Source organism: Salvelinus namaycush, chromosome 1 (genome assembly GCF_016432855.1).
Source record: "Salvelinus namaycush isolate Seneca chromosome 1, SaNama_1.0, whole genome shotgun sequence".
Classification (NCBI taxonomy): Eukaryota; Metazoa; Chordata; class Actinopteri; order Salmoniformes; family Salmonidae; genus Salvelinus; species Salvelinus namaycush.
In genome coordinates, this window is record NC_052307.1 from 73,262,421 (window position 1) to 73,288,397 (window position 25,977).

General features: G+C 42.2%; 1 protein-coding gene across 2 annotated transcripts; it reads right to left on the reverse strand.

Annotated features, from left to right (window-relative positions):
• Positions 1 to 1,154: 1,154 nt before the first annotated feature.
• LOC120048405 (monoacylglycerol lipase ABHD2) lies at positions 1,155 to 25,533 on the reverse strand. 2 transcript variants are annotated; one of them, XM_038994360.1, is made up of 11 exons: positions 25,300 to 25,533; positions 23,464 to 23,553; positions 22,670 to 22,894; positions 18,213 to 18,388; positions 16,962 to 17,129; positions 16,562 to 16,745; positions 14,019 to 14,111; positions 13,425 to 13,523; positions 11,833 to 11,902; positions 11,534 to 11,618; positions 1,155 to 6,486 (listed from the first exon to the last, which is right to left on the reverse strand). In XM_038994360.1, the coding sequence occupies exons 3-11, from the start codon at positions 22,885 to 22,887 to the stop codon at positions 6,275 to 6,277; spliced, it is 1,305 nt and encodes a 434-aa protein (XP_038850288.1). In that variant the 5' UTR covers positions 22,888 to 22,894; positions 23,464 to 23,553; positions 25,300 to 25,533; the 3' UTR covers positions 1,155 to 6,274. The 2 variants fall into 2 exon arrangements, with proteins under 2 accessions (XP_038850288.1, XP_038850295.1); XM_038994367.1 differs by lacking the exon at positions 25,300 to 25,533 and adding an exon at positions 23,739 to 25,278.
• Between the last annotated feature and the right edge of the window lie 444 nt (positions 25,534 to 25,977).

Below are 25,977 nucleotides of genomic sequence, written 5' to 3' on the forward strand. Positions count from 1 at the left end.
GTACTGAGTAAAGGGTCTGAATACTTACGTAAATGTGATATTTCAGTTTTTTATTTTTTATACATTTGCAAAAATGTCTAAATCCTGTTTTTGCTTTGTCCTTATGGGGTATTGTGTGTAGATTGATGATGGGGAAAAAACAATTTATTCTCAAATTTATTAAGGCTGTAACATAACAAAATGTGGAAAAAGTCAAGGGTGTCTGAATACTTTCCGAAGGCACTGTATATATTTACTAATTAAACTAAAGTAAATGTATATATATATTGTGTTATTCTATGGCTGGTTATGGCACCTGCATAAGGGTGTCAAAACCCACATTTATTCAAATGTGTTTTTTCCTTGCCAAGAAGTTTCCTTTCTTTGAAAGTTTGTTTCTTACGTCCTTTGTTGTTGTAATGAATTCTTTAGTCATGTTTTCATAACATTTTAAATAACTTGTAGAAAATACACTGTCATGAAGCATTAAGGCTATACTGTGTCTCTTTACTTGGACTAAGAAAATACACCTCATGACACTGTCAAGAAGCATTATGACCATCATAATCATATAAGCCAGATAGGCCTATCACGTACATGCCCTTATGTCAGTCATCAGTCAAAAAGAGGGTGTTTTGTCCTGCTCCTGAAATCTGCTCCTGCATTCACCCCAGTCATCAGCAACAGAGCATTGGGGTAGGTGCATGTCTGACATCAATGTGTGCATAATTACAATAATTGAATATGGTACATTTCAGAAAATGTTATATAACAAACATACTGTTGACAAGTAGGCTATGGTGTAATGGAATGTTTTACCTTGTGTGGTAGGTTTTGTGGGTTTTGACACTCTTATGTGGGTGTCATAACCAGCCATAAATTAACACAAAATGTTCATAAAACTGTCATGACATATATTATGACAAGTTGTCAGTTATGACATTATGATGATGCTGGTTGTCAAGTGTTACCAAGTTGAATACTTTTCTAATCAAGATGTTATTTTTCATTGTTAGTATTTTGTTTAGATCATTGACAAAAAAAATGACAATTAAATCCATTTTAATTCCACTTTGTAACACAACAAAATATGTAAAAAGTCAAGGGGTGTGAATACTTTCTGAAGGCATTGAACATGAGATCAATCATAACACCAGTTGCTCATGAAGACAAGAAACTTTTTACAAGAAAATAATTTATTTTTGGAACACAACCATATTTGTTTTATTATTACATCACACACACCATTGGGTTTCTTTACAAAAACACACCAGTGATCTGAATTCATCATTTCATACTGTATGATTATATCAGTGCACCAAAATTACATTTCCACATCCACCACCCTTCCAGAACAGCTAACATCTTCATACAATGAAACGGATTGTAAACACAAGAATAAAGCTCTAGAATGTTAAAAGTGAACATTTGTTGATGTCATGGATCACTGTGTTCTTATAGGTGGAAAGGGCTCCATTCCCCATATCTTAGCTGTGTTCACCAGCTTCAGGCATGGTCAGAACGTTTCAGATAGAAATGGATTGCATAGCATTTACAGAGCTTTCTTTCTTGTGGAATCGAGAACCATGTTGGTTCTATGCACTACTTTTCTATGAGCATCGTTCTGGACATTTCACCTCATGGAATAAACCCCTGGGGCTTTAGGAGTGCTGATCTAGGTCCCCAATGTCCATACAACCAATGAAATATTTTGATTTAAAAACTGATCCTAGATCAGCACTCCTACTCTGAGACACTAGTTACATTTGGCCTCTGATCTCAGTGTGGTGAGCTCATCCAGTCTCAAAAGGTTGTTTCTCAAAAGCAGGACCTGCAAGACCATAGTCAGTCACACAATTAGTTTCAACAAGCGGAAGTTAAGATTAATACATTGTTTCATATCAATCCTAAAATAAACTCAGAACGTCGGACATGGATTGGAGGCCATTCTCTATGTCGAAACAGAACTGCATAAATAAGATGGTTCTCCCACTTTCATTTTGTACTCATCTGTCCCCTCACATGTCTGCATTTACACCTTGAGAGAAACAAAAATCCCTATTGATTATTGCCTGAATCTGTTATAAAATGGCCCCTGGTCCCTGTCATACAGTAACATATAACTGGGTCGTTTCACCAAATGACTGCCTTTTGTATCCTTTTGATAGTTGAAGTAGAAATTATGTTCCAATATTGAATTTTAAAAGCCTGTTATTCATTGAAGTGCCCTTTAATATAGACCACATGGAGAATTCAATAAATCACATGTTTTATATGAATAGACTTCCTAAAGTGCAAAAATTCAGCATTGACATGTCCCTCCATGAACACTCGGTTTCCTCCAGGAAGATTTTAACCCAATTAAGCTCAACATTTCTCCATCATTGTAAAGCCCTAGTTATTTAGTTGCTTTGGCAGTCCTTTCTGAAGATTGTAATTCATTTCAAGAAAAAGAAAAAAGTCCCTTCATTTTAAAGGTTAACTCTGTTACGTAAACTGAACTTTCAATTTAAAATGGTGAAACTATAATAATAACCTAAAGACACTAATATCTAATAGTCAAATCACAGTGTAAAAGCAGATGAGCTGGTTCTGGTGTTTTGTGGTGGGGAACTGAGTGGGTCGAGCCTAACACGTCAACCCTGTTAGCCCATATATAGACAGGCTAGAAATGTTTAAACTTTTATTTTATTAAAGCTTGCATTCAATTGCCCCTCCTGGTTGTACACAACTGGCTCCCATTCCCTCCATCACAATGGGATTTACGGCTTATTTATGATCACCAACCCTATTACTTTATATAGTCGCTTTTTTATTTAACCTCTTGAGATGGGAAAAGTGTTTTTAATGAAGTTGAACATGTGCACTTTGAGAGAATGTTACCAGCTGAATTCTAAAAAGGCACTGAATTGGTGGAACGACCGAACTATGTATACATTTTAATTGATTTGTATCTTTAAAAAGTGAAGACATGTTTTGGTTTTCCAAACCAGAGATGGTGTTAGGACTCAGCATACACACCTACATTCATTCATATACACTCACTCTGACAAATCTGCACATACAAGAAAATAATAAGTCACCGTAACAATACAAAAAACATTTCAAAAAGAATTCTGAAAAACAAACAAAATGTTGAATTCTGTAAGTAGTTTGAAGAGATACAATCCAAACCTGCATTTCTGTGCAAAGTTAGGTGATAAGTGGATTTCTATAGACAGAACACACCCTGTTGGTGTGGAGTCATAGCAAAGACGGCTTGTTATGCTGGTGTATCAAGACTCAGATCTTACTCGCTGGGATATCTCAGAACGACATGACTATCGGTTAGACTGGACGAGTCACTGACTAACTGATTTTCTATCAACTTTTAACTAAAACTGTGAAGTGTCCTTAAAAAGTGGTAACAAACATTGGTAATAAACATCAGTTAGTTCAACAGCTGTATTAAAATCTTGTCTCACTGAGTTAACATCAATAATGTCTAAAGGACTACAGTACAGTAACCTACTGGCTGGATTTAAGACAGTAGTTGTAGTTTGCTCTCCAAGCCTGCAGATGGCACCCTTGTGTTTGGATGCCAGTTGACTGAGGAAGTTCGAGAAGGGAGTGACGTTTACAAGGCTGAAAGAACTCAGCCAGCCAAATGACTGGCAGGAGGTGATGTTGAAAGAGCTCATTATGGTACACAGAGGGTATGGGTTGGGTGAGACTGATACGCCTGGCAGCATCCCAAATGGCACCTTAATCCTTATATAGTGCACTACTTTTGACCAGAGTCCATAGGGATCAGGTTAAAAGTAGTGCACTATATTAGGGAATATGGTACCATTTAGGACATAACACTAATGTACAGTGAATCACCAACTTTTCCTCCCTACAGTTCACTTGGCTGGACCTCTGGACTGGACAAGTCATGACAACACACCACCAGCATGGCTGCCACTGCAGGCTTTGAAGGGGAAAATGCATGGCCATTATATATAAGAGGAGGAAACACGGAAAGCTATGACGTCTCAGCTATAACATCTAAACTTGATCTTTTTCGCCACTCCCCCTTGACTTCGGGGTTGTCTTTGCGAACCTCATCAGATTCTCATACACCTCAGCATGTTTCAGCATTAACATTCCAGCATTCCTTCAAACATAAACGTGTGTGCTAAGACCTTCGGTCCTGACAACTAAATGGAAAGAAATTCTCTCCCCCGTTGAAAGATAATGTTCCCTAGCAACAAAGTTGGGCCATTCCCATGTATAATATACTTCCTCTCTGGTAGACCTCAACACTGCCACCAATATTCTATCAGTATTCTACCACTGGTCAACTAAAAAAAACTTTTCTGTGACGACTTTTGGTTCAACAAAATGGAGTCTGTTGGAAGTCATAAACACAATGATTATGGCCATCCTACTCAGCACACCTCACAGCTCAGGTCCCATGAACACATGGTCTATAAAACCAGTCATCTACATGATTGTATGTTCACCTCTGTACAGTGCCCTCGACAATTAAGGGTTCAACATCAGATGTGATAAACCAGTTATCACAGCAGTTATGTACGTTGTGACTTTGGTTGAAAATGTATTTGTGATATTATTGAGTCAGAGCTGCTAGCCCAAACAAGTACACCTAGGTCCATTTCCATACGAGTGTCTGACACTGGAGTGTCTGTGTATTGGCAGTGGGCTACTCTCTGTGTCTAAGGGAATGACTCCATAGTCAGTCATGCTTCAGAAGACCTGGAGCTGATCAAGGGTATAGGACTGAGTAGGTTAGGGTTAGTAGTAAGGCTGAGTAGGTTGACTGCACAGGACAGACAGCCAAGGAAGACTCACCCTGAGGGCTAATCTCAAATGACACTATTCCCTACATAGTGTACTAACATGTAGGGCACTATATTGGAAAAAGTGTCTTATTTTTATATACAAAAATCCTCTACTGGGAGGGTGGACTGTAGGGTTTAGTGAACGTGGGGATCATTTGGGCCGTCTAACTTGAAGAGTTATCAACCTCTCTCCCTCCCGTTCGTTAGTGTCACTGAACTAAACGTTACGCAAAAAAAAACAAAGTTTCTAAACCTTTGTCTTCCGCTAGTCCCATAAAAGAATAACAAAATGGTTGAATAAAGAAAGAAACGTGACATACAACGTATAAAGTGCATTGAATAAAAGTGATAGAACAACGAGACAGTAGGAATGTGCATGGATCTCATTGAGATTGACCACAGGTCAGGTCCGCTAGGTAAAAACCTACCTCCACTGCTTAATATCACTGAGGGGCGAGTGAGATCTTGGATGCATCCCAAAAGGCACCCTATTCCCTTTGTAGTGCTCTACTTTTGACCAGGTCCACTAAATTTCACCATAGGATCTAGGGTGCATTGTGAGACATACCCCTTGATTCTACATGGAATCAAGTGCGAAATAGATACTCATTTTTTGGGTGACTCGTGATCTGAAAATAATTGTATAATAAAATGACTATAATAATAATAATAATAAACTAATTCAATATTTGTATACCTTCCAAAAAGGGCTGATATTCACCAAGAAACCATATTTAGGACTAAAACAGACTGAACGGCGAATCAGATCAACCTAATAGAAAAGGTCACATACTAACAGAGCTATCCCGTAGCTCTCCTTCTCAGCACACACGGCCTGCTAAACTAAACTGGCTTTTTATACAGTATTTGTGAGTAACATACATTGTATAAAGAGGCAGTGTTGGTTTAAGACGGCAAACTAGGCTAAAGCCTTGGCAGTCGTCAGCAGTGAGCGCACTGTAACGTACAGTAACTGCAGCTTCATTAGTCCTCAGAGATAGTACTAGGAGGTTTCTTCTGTGCTGGTTTTCTCTACGACTACACATCTACCATGTCGCTCTCTCCCTCTCTACTCGTAGGATGCCAGTTTGTTTCATCCCTTTTTAGTGAGTATTTGGTCAAAGTCTCCATGGTTGGATCTCAGGGATCTCTCTTGGTAATGTTTACGTAAGGACAAAAGTAGTTGTTCCTCTCCACGCCACTAGTTCCCCTCAGAGACAAAGCACAAAGGCATTTAGTTATTTTAGTTCCTTCACGTGTAAGGTGGTTTTGGTTAGAGGGGGGCAGCAGGAGGAGTAGAGGCTGAGGGAACAGGGGTACCAGGGAGGAGACGGTTGAGACAGTAACCCGAAAAGAGGCGTGAGAGGAGAGAGAGAGAGTAGTAGTTCAAGTTTGGTTAAGGTTTCTCCTCAGTGAGTGGGGAGGGGAGGGTCAGAGGTGAACGAGAGAGGAGTACAGGAAGTTAAAGGTTACGCTGCCTTCTCTTCAGGACAGGGTGTATTCAGGTTCCCGCTTTTTTGGCATGGCGGTTTCTGTTTTTCCCATTGGCACATGGCGTTGGCGTAACCCACGATCACCTTGTCCATCCAGGTGAGGGGCTGGGGGACGAGCACGGCCCCCTCAAAGAAGCCCAGGTGCCCCCCATGCAGTGTCAGGGCGAAGATGACATTCTGCTTCTTCTCTGGAGGGGGATAGGAACAGAAAGGGAGAGGTTAGAATATGAAGAAAGCGGCATCTTTTAAAACATATTTTTAAGTTGATAGACAAATGGATAGAAATGTATGAGAGGGAGAGAGATAAGAGGGATACAGTACAGAAAGCAAGTGGAGGAACGGGAGATGGAACCGCTGCCTCCAGGGGCATGTGATCCGGGTCGGCAGCACTACCACCAGACCAGCCCCCGGAACCACATGGGAGTCATTGTTTAGTGACAGTTATGTCAGGAATGATGCCATACATTCTGTAAAATGACGAACACAGCACATAATGTTACACCAAGGTCGTAAAATGGCGTCATCTGTGTAATGGGACAGAGATATTGAGTCAGGCGTCTAGGAGGACAAGGAGAGGAAGGAGAGCAGGGTCCAGTGTATTAACACCCATCACTATCCCGTTAGCTCAATAACCCTGATGAAAGATAAACAGCGCCTTGATAAAGGCAATAAACATGTAATATCTATCAGGATCGACCAACTAGAATAATTAACCTATTACTCTGTAGCTGAGCTACTTCATACCGTTCGGTTTTGTTTTTTGTTGAAACACCAATTGTTCAACCCAATCCACTGGGAGGTGCACGTCAACCAAAATGGGACAAGTCACTTTGATTGGCTGTACAGTACAGCCTATTTATAACCTATTTAGTGAGGTTAGTGTTCATATATTAACTTGAAATAAACTGTTAGAACATTGTAAATAACAGATTAAAATGGCACAACATAACCTTTTATGAAATGACTAAGCATGTAGCAAGTAACAACAGTATTAGAAGTGGTAGAACAGAATCAGGGTTGGGCTGATTAAGGAAGTAAATTGATATTCCAATTCAATAATAAAAATGGACCCCTATTTTCCATTACTTCTAAATTAAACAGAGAAGTAGAAGATTTGTTTTCTCCCACAATTGAAATCACTTCCTGAATGGACCCCAACCCTGAACAGAACACTAGCGTGGGATCCAGACATGGAGCTGTAATTTCTCCAGCTCTAACTGGGTTAGTGGGGAACACTGCAGTGTCCGCCTGGTGAGCGCGATCCCACAGGGCTTGTACCAACCATACACTATCTGCTAACATCTACCAGCGGTTATAATAGCCTAGGTGATTCTAGGAAATGACTCATATTTATAAAAAATTCAAGAAGGACACCCAAGCTTTCCATTAGGCTGAACCCTGAAGAGGGTTTGATGTAGGAACACATTCATAATAAACCATTCAGTTTGGCCGGCTGCATCTTTTGGGAAGCAGTGTCCTATCAATTGTTTAATAGCGTTTTAAAAAAGGACCATTAACTAGACGCAAGGAAAAGTTGAAGCTTGCTTTAAAACAGAAATAATGTCTAATATGCAGCTTCCATTTTGTGACACAGAAGATAAGTATGAGCAAAGCATCATGAGGTGGCCCAAATTGAGGTCAATTCTACAGAAGCCTAATTCATCTAAACTACACACTGTTAAGTCATAATAATACTGTCATATTCTTCATTTGAATAACATTTAATTTGAATCCTGAAATGAAATGGAATGTAACTCTGGGTTAAGCACTATGCAGCACGAGACTCCTGACTGAGGTTCCCAACTAAAAGATTGGTGGCTGGATTTGTCCGCCAGACAGTCCTAATGACATGTGCCAACTACCATGCGGCTTAAAGTTTGATTCCAGGTGAGGTGACTACATTAGTTATACAAAAGCTTTTGCATGTTTCCAGGCTTCCTGTGGCCAGTGTGAGTCAGCCTGACTCTTCTAGGGCAAAGGGGACAGAACCACCAGCTGATTTCCCCTTTCAGAGAGTTAGGCAGGGCACCAGCTGATTTCCCCTTTCAGAGAGTTAGGCAGGGCACCAGCTGATTTCCCCTTTCAGAGAGTTAGGCAGGGCACCAGCTGATTTCCCCTTTCAGAGAGTTAGGCAGGGCACCAGCTGATTTCCCCTTTCAGAGAGTTAGGCAGGGCACCAGCTGATTTCCCCTTTCAGAGAGTTAGGCAGGGCACCAGCTGATTTCCCCTTTCAGAGAGTTAGGCAGGGCACCAGCTGATTTCCCCTTTCAGAAAGTTAGGCAGGGCACCAGCTGATTTCCCCTTTCAGAAAGTTAGGCAGGGCACCAGCTGATTTCCCCTTTCAGAAAGTTAGGCAGGGCACCAGCTGATTTCCCCTTTCAGAAAGTTAGGCAGGGCACCAGCTGATTTCCCCTTTCAGAAAGTTAGGCAGGGCACCAGCTGATATCCCCTTTCAGAAAGTTAGGCAGGGCACCAGCTGATTTCCCCTTTCAGAGAGTTAGGCAGGGCACCAGCTGATTTCCCCTTTCAGAAAGTTAGGCAGGGCACCAGCTGATTTCCCCTTTCAGAAAGTTAGGCAGGGCACCAGCTGATATCCCCTTTCAGAAAGTTAGGCAGGGCACCAGCTGATATCCCCTTTAACTTCTCTAGGGTAGGAGGCAGCATTCAGAATTTTGGATGAAAAGCATGCCCAAATTAAACTGCCAGCTACTCATCCCCAGAATATAAGATATGCATATTATTAGTAGATTTGGATAGAAAACACTCTGAAGTCTCTAAAACTATTTGAATCATGTCTGTGAGTATAACAGAACTTATGTAGCAGGCGAAACCCCGAGGACAAACCATTCAGATAAAAAAAAAAAAATTGAGGTCACCCTGTTTTCAATGAGTTTTCATTGGGAATCCAGATTTCTAAGGGACTTGCTTGCAGTTCCTACTGCTTCCACTGGATGCCACCAGTCTTTAGAAATTGGTTGAGGTTATTCCTTTGTGTAATGAAGAAGTACGACCATCTTGAAAAAGTGTAACTTCATGTGTACTGTTTGATAGAGGCGCAAAGACCAGAAAGCATGCTTGAGTATGTTTTCTTCCTGTATTGAACACAGATCATCCCGTCTTCAATTTTATCAATTATTTACTTTAAAAAATACCTAAAGTTGGATTACAAAAGTAGTTTGAAATGTTTTTGCAAAGTACAGGTAACTTTTGAGATATTTTGTCGTCACGTTACGCAACTTGGAACCGGTGTTTTTCTGGATCAAACGCGCCAAATAAATGGACATTTTGGATATATATCGACGGAATTAATCGAAGAAAATGACCATTTGTGATGTTTATGGGACATAGTGGAGTGCCAACAACAGAAGCTCGTCAAAGGTAAGGCATGAATTATATTTTTATTTCTGCGTTGTGTCGCGCCTGCAGGGTTGAAATGTTTTCTCTTTTGTTTACTATGGTGCTATGCTCAGATAATAGCATAGTATGCTTTCGCCGAAAAGCCTATTTGAATTCTGACATGTTGGCTGAATTCACAACACGTGTAGCTTTAATTTGGTATCTTTCATGTTATTATTTAATGAAAGTTTGATATTTATAGTAATTAATTAGAATTTGGCGCGCTGCATTTTCTTTCGCTTTTGGCCTAAACTCCGATTTTTGGATATAAATATGAACTTTACCGAACAAAACATGCATGTATTGTGTAACATGAAGTCCTATGAGTGTCATCTGATGAAGATCATCAAAGGTTAGTGATTCATTTTAACTCAATTTCTGCTTTTTGTTACTCTCTTTGGCTGGAAAAATTGCTGTGTATTTCTGTGGCTATGTACTGCCCTAACATAATCGCAAGGTGTGCTTTCACCGTAAATCCGTTTTGAAATCAGACACTTTGGTTGGATTAATGAGAGGTTTATCTTTAAAATGGTGTATAATGCTTGTATGTTTGAGGAATTTTAATTATGAGATTTCTGTTGTTTTGAATTTGGCGCCCTGCAATTTCACTGGCTGTTGGTTAGGTGGGATACTACCGTCCCACATACCCTAGAGAAGTTAAGAGAGTTAGGCAGGGCACCAGCTGAGAATCTCCTATATCTCCTATATTTGTGGCCTGCTGGAGGTCATTTTGCAGGGCTCTGGCAGTGCACCTCCTGGCACAAAGGCGGAGGTAGCGGTCCTGCTGCTGGGTTGTTGCCCTCCTACGGCCTCCTCCACGTCTCCTGATGTACTGGCCTGTCTCCTGGTAGCGCCTCCATGCTCTGGACACTACGCTGACAGACACAGCAAACCTTTTTGCCACAGCTCGCATTGATGTGCCATCCTGGATGAACTGCACTACCTGAGCCACTTGTGTGGGTTGTAGACTCCGTCTCATGCTACCACTAGAGTGATAGCACCGCCAGCATTCAAAAGTGACCAAAACATCAGCCAGGAAGCATAGGAACTGAGAAGTGGTCTGTGGTCACCACCTGCAGAATCACTCCTTTTTTGGGGGTGTCTTGCTAATTGCCTATAATTTCCACCTTTTGTCTATTCCATTTGCACAACAGCATGTGAAATTTATTGTCAATCAGTGTTGCTTCCTAATTGGACAGTTTGATTTCACAGAAGTGTGATTGACTTGGAGTTACATTGTGTTGTTTAAGTGTTCCCTTTATTTTTTTGAGCAGTGTATAAACAACACGATCGACGTGTTGTACAAACATCTGTGTCTATTGTCTGTTGTAAATATAAACATGATCGACGTGTTGCAGCCTACTTCTGTTGTAACTATTAGTTGTAACTATAAACATGTTGTACAAACGTCTGTGTTAACTATAATGACATGATCAACATGTTATACAGACTTCTGTGTCTGTGTTAACTATAATGACATTGCATTATAACAGACGCAGGACACAGACAGTCCAAGTAGAGATGTAATTTTATCAAGTGGGGAATGCGCATGTTTAGCTCTGGGGGAAAGGTGTCCTGGGGACGGGATAGGGCGGTTCGAGCCGGTCATGCAGCCTCTGACAACTTTTTAAATGCCCAGAACTGTCCTGTGATTTTAGAGCTAGTACCAACAGTCAGATCAGTCTACTGGCTCTGAATGTGCACCTCAGCATGTCTTAGGTTGAAGACAATAGACTGACTGACAGATTGACCAGGCACTGCCGAGTGGCCCTGTGTCTCTGTAGGGACGAGCTCTGAGTAGAGAAACTCTGTGTGTGTACTAATGCAGGTGTGTGTTACCTGCCAGTGTGCGAGGGATGGTGAGCAGAGACCCGTGGACCAGAGGATCGTCTGCAGAGTTGACCAGCAGAAGTGGCACGTCAACCTACAAAATACAACCATCATTAGATATACTGTATGCAATACACAAGCCCAATAAGTCCACTTAGACAAGCTTAAATCATGAACTCTCCAAAGAACCTCACACTGTTCTAAGCACTTCCTTTAATACATTTCTGATATTCATACACACATACATGTTTAGAAGAGTATTGTTAATTCACACAGGAGAGAAGTAGGGATAGAGAGTATCAACCTACATTGTGAATATAATGCACACAGCTCTCCTTCTCGTAGTATTCTTTGAGGGAGTTGTGCCCGTGGAACTTCCTGCAGAGACAGGAGGGGTGACAGGTCACAAAACAAAGCAGCATGCTGTGGAAACTGGAGGGATTATTAAGTGACATACTAAGTGTGTGCGCACATCCCTACGAACCGTGCACAGCAAGATACTCAGAGGCCTTTCTTAGAGCTTGGCGATATAGCAAATTAATGTTTTAGCACACTGTTCAAAATGCCTGTATCGAAAAATCAAGGTAAAAAAATATATATATTTTTAACTGTCTTTTTTCTCGTCTCCTTTGCTCCTTCTGTGCTGTGTTCACTGTGCACCTTCCCACTGACACACAGCAAGCCCCTCCCCACAACAAAGACTAAAAGAGCACTTCTTCCTCTCTGACAACAAGCAGTTTAAACTCTATCTGCATTTAAACTAAACCTTTCTAATGATACCCTATTCATGTCTCAGCTCCCAACATGTAGAACAGAGCAGACCTTACTAAGACGTGTGTATCAACGACTTGGGCAAATGTATGCTAAGTTCCTGTCGTGCGCGGCATTGCGGTAACACCACCGCTAGCAGCATTTTACCCACATGCTGTTATGTGCTAGCTGTCTAGTATGTGTTTTATAAATGTGCAATGAGCATAACAAGACACATTAATATCAGGAATTGGCAACTCGTTCTCACTTGATTTCAATATCTAAACAAAGTGAACAGTTTGTTCGAACAGGTGGAGATGGACAGGAGGGTGTATTCATAACAGTTCAACTGTTATACCATGTTAGCAAGCAAATACACCCAAGTTGGCTAGACTTGAAATATAAAGATTAGCTGGCTACCCACTAGAAGGTGGGCTTGAGAGGTTGACCTGTGTTCATTATCAATAATTCCTGCTACCTTAAGTTAGTCATTATTAGTGAATGTACATTGTGCCTGGTTCTGGTTAAATATGTAACAAAAAGGGTATTTTCATAGATTTAAAAGCCAGCGCAGCGATTATTGCAAAAAAGCAGGTTAATCTATTTTGATAAAATACATTTAATTATTAATGGGTAAAAAGCTTAGGTATAATTTTACAAGCCCTGAATTCATCATATTATTCCAAACTGTTTGAAATGCAGTGTTTTGACCTTAAATTGTGCAACAAAGCTTATTTCAAGATTTAAATCGAGAAACTCCCATTAGTTAGAATTTGTTTTAGGCCATAATCGCCCAGCCCTGCTCAATGGCTCCTAGCATAGTGTTCCTACGTATTGACAAAACTCGAAAGGTTTGGCTTGAACTTCAGCAGGTACTGATGAGTGTTGACAGTATTTTAAACATACAGCCATAAATCTCACATTGACCCCCTGTGAAATCAGTCCTAAATATTGTAGTGTTGAGGACTCAACACTGATTTCACAGGGGGTCAGTGTGAGACCGGTTGCTCACAGGAATAACTGCGTTGTGTCATTTTAGCATGTGTTCCTTATTAGATTCTATTTAGTGTATTTTACTAAAATGTATTGGGTGGAAAGCAAAACACTGATTTGATTCTGAGTCTAGTTTCTTTTTCAGCATGTGCTATACCTCATGATGGTTTCATCGATCTGCATGAGGGAGGTGGCCGTGTAGAGCCGGCTCAGGTCTGAGTCCTCCATCTTCGTTGCACTTCCAAACAGACTGCCCCTGTAAACACACACACAAAATGTTGAGACATGCCATTGAAACACGTGACAACACTAGTTATTCTCAGTAAAATCCATACCTATACCAGGAATTTCCGTGCCATCGCTAATTGCCTCCATTTCATTAGTTAAATAGTTTGCCTCAGGGAGCTGCTGTGTATACATTTGGTGTTTCTCCTCTATGGGGAATTTGACTGATCTGCTGGGTTGTGACTATGAGTTAAGTCCAAGCCATTTGTCATAGATCTTAAATAATATAAGCCATTTAGCAGACAGTTTGTTTTCCTATGGGTGGCCCCAGCAGGGCTTGAACGGGTGTTATCAGGTGATGATAGCTCCCAATCACCACATGGAGTTTCCACCATATCGCTTTTACAGGAATTTGGCCATTTCAGATGCATGAGAAGTGTCATGGCCCTAGGGTAGGGGCTAGGGGTTTCTTTGGGACTGGGCCTACCAGTGTGACTGTGCTAAGTATTGGAACAGGGCTGAGTACCTGTGTGAGAGGATGATCTTCTTCATGTTGTCGGCCATGAGGAAGTTGTAGAAGCGTCTGCACTGGTCCCACTGTAGGAACGTCTCCTGGGCCCTGTACACACACACACCAGGAAGTCAGTTGTGTGTAGAGAGAGAACAAATGATATTGTTGTCATGGTTATATCTGTTTGGCCTGAGAACCAACATTGTCAAAAGTTGTCTAAAGCATGCAACACGGGTTATCACTGTAGGCCAATACAGGACAACAACAACAAACTGCTGCCAACAACACTTTGTACTCTTGAAGCTGACATGCTAACCACCACCCCACACGTTAAATCCACAGAACGATCTCTCACTGCACTATGAACTCACCAACACTACCTAGCTAGCAACAAGCTATCAACAAGCTAACAGTACTAGCAACTAGCTAATAACTAGCTAGCAGTACCCATCTAGCAATTAACTAGTCCAACTTCATATCTGCTAGTGCACATGTAATCAGTTACTCCTCAACCTTGTTTCACATGTTATCAGTTACAAGTAGGCTTAATCAGATTTTTTTGCCTGACCATAAGTCCAGAGACCTCTATGACACACCAAATGTGTTTGATGGATCCTTTTTGTCTTCTTCTAATGCCTCTTAAGAGGAAAGTAATCAAAAAGTAACTTAAAGTAATCAGATAATGTTACCGGGTTTGGACAATCCAAAAGTTACATTACTGCTTACAATTTCACAGGTAACTAGTAACTAACAAATTGCATTTAGAAAGTAACCTACCCACCCAACCCTGATGAGAAATACTACAGAGGTAGCATATATAGTGAGAACTACAGAGCAGGCATAACAATCCCATTCAACAGATGGCATGGGCAATGACAAAAGACAAGGCTTTAGCTATGACAGACAGGAATGGAAAATAAAACAGAGGTATAAAGACTAATCCCATTTCACAAAAGGCCAGTCTGCCTGGTCCTGACACACACACGAACACACTGTTTACTCTCTGGACAGAGCAGACAGTGTTCCTGCCAAGAGAAGTTGGCCACGTTTCACACTCTAAAAAGGTGGGGTTCAAAAACACGTTTCACAGAGTTCCATCTTCTCCGTCCCAGAGCTTGTGCAATACCACATCTAGAAACACTGGAGTTGTGCGTTTTCAGTCACTGTGTCGTGACAAAACAGTTTTCCCTGTCACGACAGAAGCTCAAGTGTTTACAAAGTCTATACTCATTATGATAACAGGGAGTCTGCTGCAGACCCAAGTGTAATCAAATAGATTACAGGGACTAAGAACGGAAAACCCTGAAACCACCTCCATGGAAGAACTGCATGGTGCATGAACAATAACACTAACAACCCAGGTTAACGGAGCAGCCAACAGTATGAGTCTGTTTCAGTATTCAATAACACAGAACTTCAGTACTGTAGCCTAGCCTACATCTTTGCCTACCTCAAAAGACTTGGCAAGGCAACAACCAGTTGTCTACAGCGGAGACAGACCGGCACCCGGGCAAGGATAAAAGGCGGGGCATCTGTCCTCTGTCTTTGTTGTGTTAGTCACCAGTCCACTGAGATCACAGATAAAGCCAAACTACAGGAAATGATCAATGTTTGCTGGAGAAAAAACAGGATCCCAGCTACTCTCAGCCTTGTTGCCATCTTTGTCAGACAGAAAGCTGCTGGGCAAAGTGAATTCCATCTGAGTGAACCTCCTTTTACAGAGTAGCAAGGCTCAGAAGTAAGAGAGACAGAGCACTTGCATTCAAAGCAATACACTTGGAAAGTATAAAGGTGCATAAAAGATGACGGCCCCCCATGTACTTACCATAAAACGCCTCGTTCGCCATATTGTACACTGCTCTCTGTTACTAATTTATTCTACTGGCATTATCACAGTATACATGATTCTAATTCTCGCGCCAAGACAGTGGCAATTTGAAAAAAAAGTTAATTGTGCTTATTTACTGGCACATTGAACCATGTCACGTGCCGTAGTTTACAAACTCAGTGGATCGTCCTCAAACTAAGAAATATCTGAATTTCTTCCATCTTTAGAAGCCTTCGCCAATGGTAAAACCCAACTGAACAGTATCATTTTTGACAGCTGTTTTACCATAGCTTGCAAAAGAGTAGCAATGGATGCTAACCAACTGTACAGTAAATAACTTCAGCTAGCTAGCTAACTTCACTAAGGTGGGGCAAAACAATTCACTTATTTACATTAAGTTAGCTATGTTACAGCTCATTGATAACAAGCATAACACTGGCTCTAAAAAAGACAATGTGTCTACACTGTTTATATTTTGATGGTTATGACACCTTCACTGACCAAGTATACAGCTGTGTGTAAAAAGGGGATATAGTATGTAATGCAACAAACACCATTAGCTAGGCAAAATGTCCGTTCAGCATCCTTGCGTAGCAATTATAATACACAAAATTGTGCAGCACTGCAATTTGTAACCCCACGGAAAAACACGGGATAGCCATTTTGAGTAGCTCTTACATGTTGCTTTTGCGTACTTGCACAGGGTATAAGTCTTAAGACCGTAGCTCACCTGAGTGCACTGTATCCCTGGCAGACGCTGACGCAGCACAGCACTCTCTCCTGATTGGTCCGGTTCTCTCCCAGGAACTTGCACACGATGTTGCCTCCCAGGCTGAAGCCCACCACTATGAGGTGGGTGTGAGGGAACATCTTCTTGATGTAACCCACCATGGACGCAAACTCCCACGTGCAACCTACCAGAACAAGCACACGGACCAGAGCAAAGACATTACATACTGGGGCTTTGAGTTGGTTCATTTCCTTGGGAGCATAATTCATGGCCACTGATCTGAAATGAGGGTGGTGTGGTGAAAACCTATCCTGTCTTTTCACCTATAAAACTTATTGTTGTTGCTTTTGTGTGTTTTTTTTATTAGGAGTGTGTGTTTGCACATGTCTGTAGTCCTCACCGTAGGTGAACATGCGAGGTGAGGTGAGCTCGATGTTGGGCAGAGCACCCAGGTGATTGAGCACAGCACACCTGTAACCCTCCTTCTGAGAGTGACCCACAAAGGTGCGGATGTAGTGCTTCTCGCTATGGTTACCGATCCCCGGGCATATCACCATGGTGACGTCATCTGTTGGAATAGCAAACATACGAACAGATGGATCAGTGAGCCGTTTGCAAATGAAAATATGTAAAAGGCAAGATTACACGTCCTCATTGCACGGTGTCGTACGCAAATATGACAGGCAGCAAACAGACAGTATGGTGCCACAATAAAACCTCTGTAGGATGAGATGTCCCAGTCACTCAAATAATAAAACAAGAAGTAGCCTACTTACCAGAGGCTCTTTATTACCTTAATTTAACAGGCTAGTCAATTAAGAACAATTTGTTATTTACAATGACGGCCTGACAAGAGGCAAAAGGGATACAAATGTATTTTTTAAATAACTATGTAAGATAAAAGGGACAACAGACAGAAGCCACTGGCAACAGCACAACTAGAACAGGAAACAAACAGTGGATGTGTGTGTAGGCATGTGTGAAGTAAAGCAACATGCTCCCTTCCATATGGCAACGCAAACTAGTGACAATTAGAAACTACTACGTCTCAACTCTGAGGTCAAAACAAATGAACTACGTCCCAAATGGCACCCTATTCAGTACACTACTTTTGACCATGGCCAATAGTCTGGTCAAAAGTAGTGCACTAAATAGGGAATAGGGTACCATTTGGGTCGCAACCCTGATCTCATCACCTTAGCCGAAAGTAGAGTTTACCTAGAGTCACGGTCTGTAAATCTGTGTCCTCAACAACACTGACATAATAATCACCTACACAACGGGAAATGGAACCATAGTGTAAACAGGTCAATGGACCAACAAAGGCGTCAAAACCGCCCTGACAAACTGAGCCCAGACAGGACCGATACTGTACATAGGACAGGTCCATAGCACAACATTGGGCTATGATGAATTTACTCTCATGCTTCCAATGAGCTCATTCAACAGCTTTCCTTCCCATTGCACTTCTCTCCTTGGTCATTGCTGTAAATCAACAGTTAAATCTAGGCATAGAAAAGGTAAGGCAAGCACATCTCAATTGAGGGGGATGTTTTTGTTGTTGACTGTTTATATTGCAAAAAGAGAATCCTAGGCCAACAGAGATTCTCCATTCTTGATAAATGATCCATAAATGATTGAACTAGCCCACCTCCTGTCCGGTGGTCCCCCATGGGCTCGAAGAGGTCAAAGGTGGCGGTGGCCCCATCCTGCATGGGTAAGTACTTCCTGAGGCCTATGGGGTGAGGGCAGCTGACCCGCCCCATCTTGCCATACAGTGCTGTCTGCAGGTGGCCACTTTTACCCCACAGCAGGGGCGGAATGTACCTGCAAAACACACAAACACACAGATTCACTGCGGGCTGTTCTGGTTCGGACAAGGCTTACTTACTACATTTACTCAAGAGATGAAAGGTTTATTTGCAGGTAATAAAATACATTGTAATTCTTCGTATAGGCCCTAGGAGCTCTATCACATAGGCTAGTAGCCTACATCGCACACATACAGTACACTCTACATGTGTGGAATGTGCAACAGTGTCCATAAGAGGTTCCTGTAAGAAAAACACAACAGCATTAGGATATTAGGATGTCCCTTGAAGTAATAGAATAACTTTACTTGATGACTTGTTCTTGCTGACAGTTTTATTTTGGTCAGTCAGCTAATGTAGTATACTATTTTATTTGTATTCAACCTTTAACTAGGCAAGTTAATTAAGAACTCATTGTTATTTACAATGACGGCCTACTAAGAGGCAAAAGGCCTCCTGCGGGGAACGGGGCTGGGATAAAATTTTAAAAAACAATTTAAAAAAAGGTAGGAAAAAAGAGACTTCATGACAAAAGAGACACCAACACTACATAAAAAAGAGAGACCTAAGACAACATGGCAGCAGCACAACATGAAAACACAGTATCAGCACAACATGGCAGCAGCACAACACGACAACAACACAACATGACAACACGGCAGCAGTACAACATGGCAGCAGTACAACATGACAACACAGTAGCAACACAACATGGCAGCAGTACAACATGACAACACAGTAGCAACACAACATGGCAGCAGTACAACATGGCAGCAGTACAACACAGTAGCAATAACAAAGAGGCAACAACATGGCAGCAGCACAACATGACAACAGCACAAACGTTGTTAGGCACAGACAACAAGGGCAAAAAGGTGGGTGGTTTATTTGCTGTGTTGACTCTGTCACAGTGCATTGGAACAACATTTACACACAGCGGGGGACAGGGAAGAGATTCACATTCCTAAGTAAAAAACACACGAAGCTGACCATCCTTGATAATGCATCTGCCCTGGTACTGTATCTGTATGGGAGCAGACGTATGTAAGGGTCCAACCCTGCAGGAGATCAAAGTGGATCTATCTGCTGCTAGCACTGCAGTGAGACATGAGCTGGGATAGTCATATCACAGTCATACAATCTACCATCTCACATCCGCACACTGAGTTTAGCACAGAAGTACACCGAACATTTAGCAGGAAACCCTTGGCAAAATGCCAAAGACAAGTAGTGGTTTCCATTGTAGGTCTGTTTATAGATTAGCAGCCACGATAACAAAAGAAGGAGATCGATGTTGACAATTGCAATGTCCTCAAATGTAGCTTTGGCCTCCGATGCTCCCTGACTGGAGCGAATAGCTAGGCAGCTCCCTGACTGGAGCGAATAGCTAGGCAGCTCCCTGACTGGAGAGAATAGCTAGGCAGCTCCCTGACTGGAGAGAATAGCTAGGCAGCTCCCTGACTGGAGAGAATAGCTAGGCAGCTCCCTGACTGGAGCGAATAGCTAGGCAGCTCCCTGACTGGAGCGAATAACTAGGCAGCTCCCTGACTGGAGAGAATAGCTAGGCAGCTCCCTGACTGGAGAGAATAGCTAGGCAGCTCCCTGACTGGAGCGAATAGCTAGGCAGCTCCCTGACTGGAGCGAATAGCTAGGCAGCTGTTTGCAGAGAAAACCAAGGTCAGAGATAACCAAGGTCAGAGATAACCAAGGTCAGGGTGAACCTCTCTGTGTCAAAGGACGGACTGACGGTCCACACACATGGGTGGGGAGTGTACAAACTGGTACAGTAAATATCGTCAGCGAGCAAAGTCTGTTGCTAAATCAACAGTTGCACAACCCCCTCAATCTCATCTTCCTCCACTGTCATTAGAGCAGTCTGAGCACCTGGACATTACTTCCCTTACGTAACGCCCATCTCAAAACACAATGACCGCTGATGCTTCCCCACACCATTACTAATATTACAGATAAGACCTCCAACCCCTGTGTGTAAACAGCATTATCAACTCTGACGTAGGTAGAGTTAGGAAGGTAGCATGAAGTAGAACAGAAAAGCAGGAGTACTCCGGACCTCCAGGCTCTGATTTAAATATCCCCGATATAGACTAATACACTAAAGTCTTGGTCAGGTTTGATTGCCCAGAACATTCTCGCTCTGCGAATAATCCTCGACTGGCAGGGATGACGTAATGTTGTCACAGGACGACTAAGAGGACAAGGGGAGGAGTCCAGGCAGGCGAGGGGGGGGGGCTATGGCCCAATACTGTCATGACTGATGAAAGCTACACTTTTGAATATCTGTGTGACTGAAATCAGTCTGTCATATTGCCTACACTTTAGAGTGGTGTAGGTCTGGGTGCTCCAGTCAAGACAGAAAGAAAATGAGAATCTGAATCTCGTCTGTGACCGCACACATGTTCCTCCACACACATGTAGCGACATGTCTGTGCGCAAGTTTGTGTCCTCATACATGTCTATGTGCATGAGTGTGTGCGCTGTAACCTGCTGTCGCCCTTGACAGTCATCAGCAGACCAAAGCAAAGGAAACAGAAGCCAGCGTGGGCTGATAGATAGACAACACCCTTAGTTGTCTGAGGTACAGATCAAAGTCACGGGTCTGTTCTATTGGAAGTCTGATTTAATAACTAGCCTTTTGATATGATGCAATACACAGCCCTCTGATCTACTGCCTGAAGGGGTAACCACAACACTTTTGGGGGGTAAAATCATGGGGTAAGCCAGTTAACCTAAGCTCTTCGAGGCATTCATAAATTATATTCTTAAAAAAAAAACAATGGCTACATATCATTATTTGAAACATTCAAAAACAGATGAACCAATCCCACATTGCCCCTTTACAGGGCTGGTTTCCTGAACACAAAGCCATCCGAGACGGATTGAGATAAAAGGCCAAGTAGACCTCTGATCATGGAAACCTGGCTTCACTCAGTATCAGAGAAGAATGGCTCTGTTGCACATCACTCCAATGCAGGATCTGCCCTTTCAGAGGCTAACTCCCAAACTCTCCTTGGGCTAAATTGAGTAAAATGTTTCAGCTGCGCCCTTATTTTCTACAATACAATGACAGATGGAATGCATTGACTGCTTTGAACACAGAGTCGTTGCCCCCCTGTCTCGTATTTCCTCCACTGTGTACCTCTCTCCTTCTCCGTGATTGATCTGTCCGTGGTCACCGTGCTGGAAACAGTGTTATGCAACTTGACTGGGTGTCACTAGGAGTTACACAAACCGTCCTGGACCATTAGTCAGCATAAACAGTGCCAAGGAGCAATAGATGAATGAACGACAGCCCTACTAGCCCAATATCCTTTTACACACTTTCTGTCTTGGCTAGCTTTTGACTGAGTACAGCCCAGTGGAAGGATATAGTGCAAAATTAAGATTAAAATGAATTTAATTAAGAAGCAATTCACCTACTAATTAGTATAATGAACCTTATAAATGATAAAATGTGCAAGAGTTGGAGCTAAACAAATAGTCTTATCACATACTTATTAAGCCTATGACTAGATCAAATGAACTGACGGCAAATATTTAACTGGGCATCCCTCCCTGAGGAAGTCTGGAACATTCCAGGTCCGTTAGTCACGGCTAAAAACACACCAGTCTTAAAACACACAGACAGACTGTCAAACAAAAGCAAACAGCGCACATGAACACACACAAACCTCAAACTACATCTACAGTCTGCTTGGATAAAAAGTATCTGCATCCCAATTCCCTACATATTGCACTACTCTTGACCAGAGCTCTAAGGACTCGTGGCCAGAGATTTGAGATGAAATAACAGAGGCTTACATAACGAGACAGCAGCTGAGGGAAGCCTCCAGAGTCTCCCACCGGGCTTCAGACTCCCTTAAGACAGGGCTATTAGGCCAGTAGAGTAGAGTACTGGCTCTGAACCATGCCACACATTCAGAGAAACCTCTAGTCATACAGGAGTATCGCTTTATTCCACAACACACAGGAGTTCTTTGGAATGTGGGACTAGATGTAGGCTATAGTGTAGAGTGACAACAGCAGCGTTGGTGCTGTCACGGCAAGGCGATCATGGGTGCAGTGTTCCAATTACGGGCTACTGAAAACTCCCAGAACAAATCATAAGACCCCAATAAGCTATAAAATAGTCATGGCCAACTCGGTGGCCTTGTGGTTAGAGTGTCCGCCCTGAGACTGGAAGGTTGGGTTCCCCGGTCGAGTCATACCAAAGCCTGGAAAAATGGGACCTGATGGGATATTTAAAACATGGCCAAAGACTGAACGACAGGCCACTCACTCTTTGGTCAGGATGGGGCAGGACTTGAGCAGGAAGCGGTTGAGGGGCGTGTCCTGGTAGGTGATGTCAGGGGCGGCGGTGGGACTCTTGAGGTTCAGGCAGCGGACGATGACGTACAGCACCGTTGCGACCGCCGCCAGCTTCATGCCGTCGAACATGGCCGGCATCTCCGGGGCGACGATGGTGTAGTCATAGTAGCCCGAGTCTTGGGTGGCCATGGTGCCTCTGACAGACAAACACAGAGAAGTAAACAAAGCGTTAGACTGTAAATATTCCACGTAGAACAAATACAGCTAGTACAGATGATCCTGCTACACGGAAAACATTAAATCAACTAGCCTACATCAGCCATGCTCACATGTACACTGATTAACTGTACCCTGGACAACACAACTACATTTATGTCACTTTAAACTTACGTCTTGTTCACCAAACTTAATCAGTGGCAGTAAACAGTGTGGACCATGGAACAAACAGAGGGCACAAAGTGGTCTAGCTATTTCTCTGTCAAAAAGAGGAATTCAAGGAATGTAGCCTAGCAACAGCTAAATATGTTTCAGCTGCCTGCTAGGAGCAATGACAGAAGCAGAAAATTAACAAAGCCAATGATGGTAAACAGACTTGCCAAAACAAAAAGAGATGGTGGAGAAAGAGGTAGGCTGGTTTACAGTCCAAAAAGAAGAACTTGTGGTATGTAAATATGAGTCAGATGAGGTAGTTTAGATAAAACAAACAAACTTCAGAACATGGATAGGAAAGAGTTGAGCAATTCTATCAAACAATTATTTACTTACAATTTAGGTTTCAATTCAATAAAAAGATGATCCACTCTGTCCAACAGCCTTTATTTGTGCGGTGACAGAATCACAGTGACTTGGTAAAATCTGGAAGAAATACAAACACTTTTATTTCATGTTTTAAAACAGGTGTTAAGAATCTGCGTGATCTGGCCAAGACAACCCAACAGAACATCAGAGAAAATGTGCCTCTTCATATCTCCATACTAGACTTCTTTCCTTTAACATGGTTCTACAATCCCTATAGGTCCTCTTCAATATTAAGCACTGACCTCAAACCAGTCATTTGTGACGGATGTGTTCAAGTTCATCTGTCTCCTTGGTTAACAAGAGAATGTGCAGTGATCAATCCTAACAGCCCCATTACTAACAGTGATCCCCGCTGTCCTCCACTGCTCCAAATGGAATTCCCCGTAGAGCAGGGAATTGCTGCCCTCTCCAATCAGAAAGAACACGGTCTGATAAGAATCAATTACATTAGCCATGGCCACTAAGGTCAGCAGGCCACTAAGGTCAGCACTTCTATGAATCCTTTCTAAGGCTGTGTGCACTAGGCCTATATAGGGAATAGGGTGCCATTTGGGATGTAAACTAGGCTCTGTGTGTTCTCCTCTATACCCTCTAGAATGCATTAGTTAAGTCATAATAATAACAGCAGAAACTACAAGCCACTATTCGGGGGGGGGGGGGGGTTTGAAAGCATACTTTGATTTCATGGATGCTCAGATCTTGCATCCATAGCTCTGTCTATGAATTTGAGTGTTTTTACATTTCTCTAACCCCATCCCTCAGCTTTTTACCAAAACAAGTGATGGGTGGCCGCTTTGTTGTTGTTTCATGTAAACTGCAGATTGCCTCTGATGTGGGAAGGCCAGTCAGTCATCCAGCGTGATCACTGATGTAGCCTTAAATCATTTGGGGGGGAAAGCAGGTGCCTCAATAGGCCACGGCTAGCCTGTGCTAAGAATCACAGCCTGCCCTGCCACCATGAGATACAATAACATTCCAGAGCTGCGTAGTTGAGAGATTAGGGAAACCACCACGGGCTCAGCCCCATATCACCCTACTCTTTAATCTGTCTGTCACAGTAGTGAACATTTGCAGCTGGGCATGAGTGAGAATGCATTGAGATGGCTTACCCCAAATTTAACTCTCCTGTTTTAGTTTTCATCACATGGACCACTTTTTTCACATGTGTATTGGTAGGCAGGTGTAGGAATAATTTGCCTAAGTGTGTGATGATGACGATGATAATATAGAAATAGAAACACACTGCATGAGAAGACAATTACCTAGCTAGCTAATTTAGTTAGCCATCTCAGTAAATGCAGATTATCATAGTGCGCAGCAAGCCTAGTCAAGGGAAACCCACCACCAGCTACAATACGCACCATGCAGTCCCCGTTGCTTTATCTATCAATGGCTTTGCCACCGACAAGTAATGCTGGACACAGCAATGTTTTAGATGGCTTTCGTAAAATAAAAATGTTTTTGTCGACATAAGTAATAATATAGTAAACAAGAAAGAGAGGACTAGTACTGTAACGTTAGCTCGATGCTATTTGGCAAAGGGCCCCAACTCACCATCACTGCTTTTCGCGCATCCACGAGCTAGTGGTGGAATGAATGTTGACAACCTCTCTCGCAGTATGTCAAACCAACATACATCTAGCGAACTAAGCAAGGTATTTGTTCAAATGGAAAATAAAATGTGTTAGGGAGCTAGCATACCTTGCTTAGTTCGACAGTGGTGTGTTCAGCTAGCGAAACCGACGAAAACAACACAGCGCCCCGTCCCTAATCGTAACAGACAGAGATAGCTGGCAAACTAACCTCGTTACCGTCCTCTCCTACACCGTGTCCAGTCTTTTCCTTTTCTCCTTTGTGTCTGAATCCGTGTCTTTCCATAGGGATGTTTCTATATTTATCTCGAAATAATTTACGGTCCGTCTTTTCTATTATTTCACCCTCTCTGTCGATGGACATGCATTGACATGTAGCTACCGCTAGACTGACATCTCGGAATTCACTTCCTATTCCTATCTCATTTGCATATGATTCCCCTTCTTCTATTGGGTTATAAACGCAGAAACGTAATTTCTCTGACGTATTTTCCCATTTCTTACGCTGCGCGGCTCCAGTTTCTTTACAGCGATTGGCTAAAGAAAATGAATACAATTGTATCCCCCCAAAACATATTCAGGAAAATAACATGCTTACATATTCATCCGTTAATTTAATAAATAGCTAGCTCAATGATCACAACTTATTGCTGAAACGTGTGGAGAGTCGTGCGTCAATGTATAAGCCAATATAATTGTGTCTCATATAATACGTTTTCATTGTCAAAATGATCAATAGCATATAGTCTTTCTTGGAATGTGCAAGAAGCATGAGGATGCCTCCAAACAACAGTTATGTAACATCAATACATTCCCTTTTAGAAAGAAATCTGAGCGCTTTGTTCAGATAGCCTACACATTACAGCTGAATATGTACATCCTTTCTTAT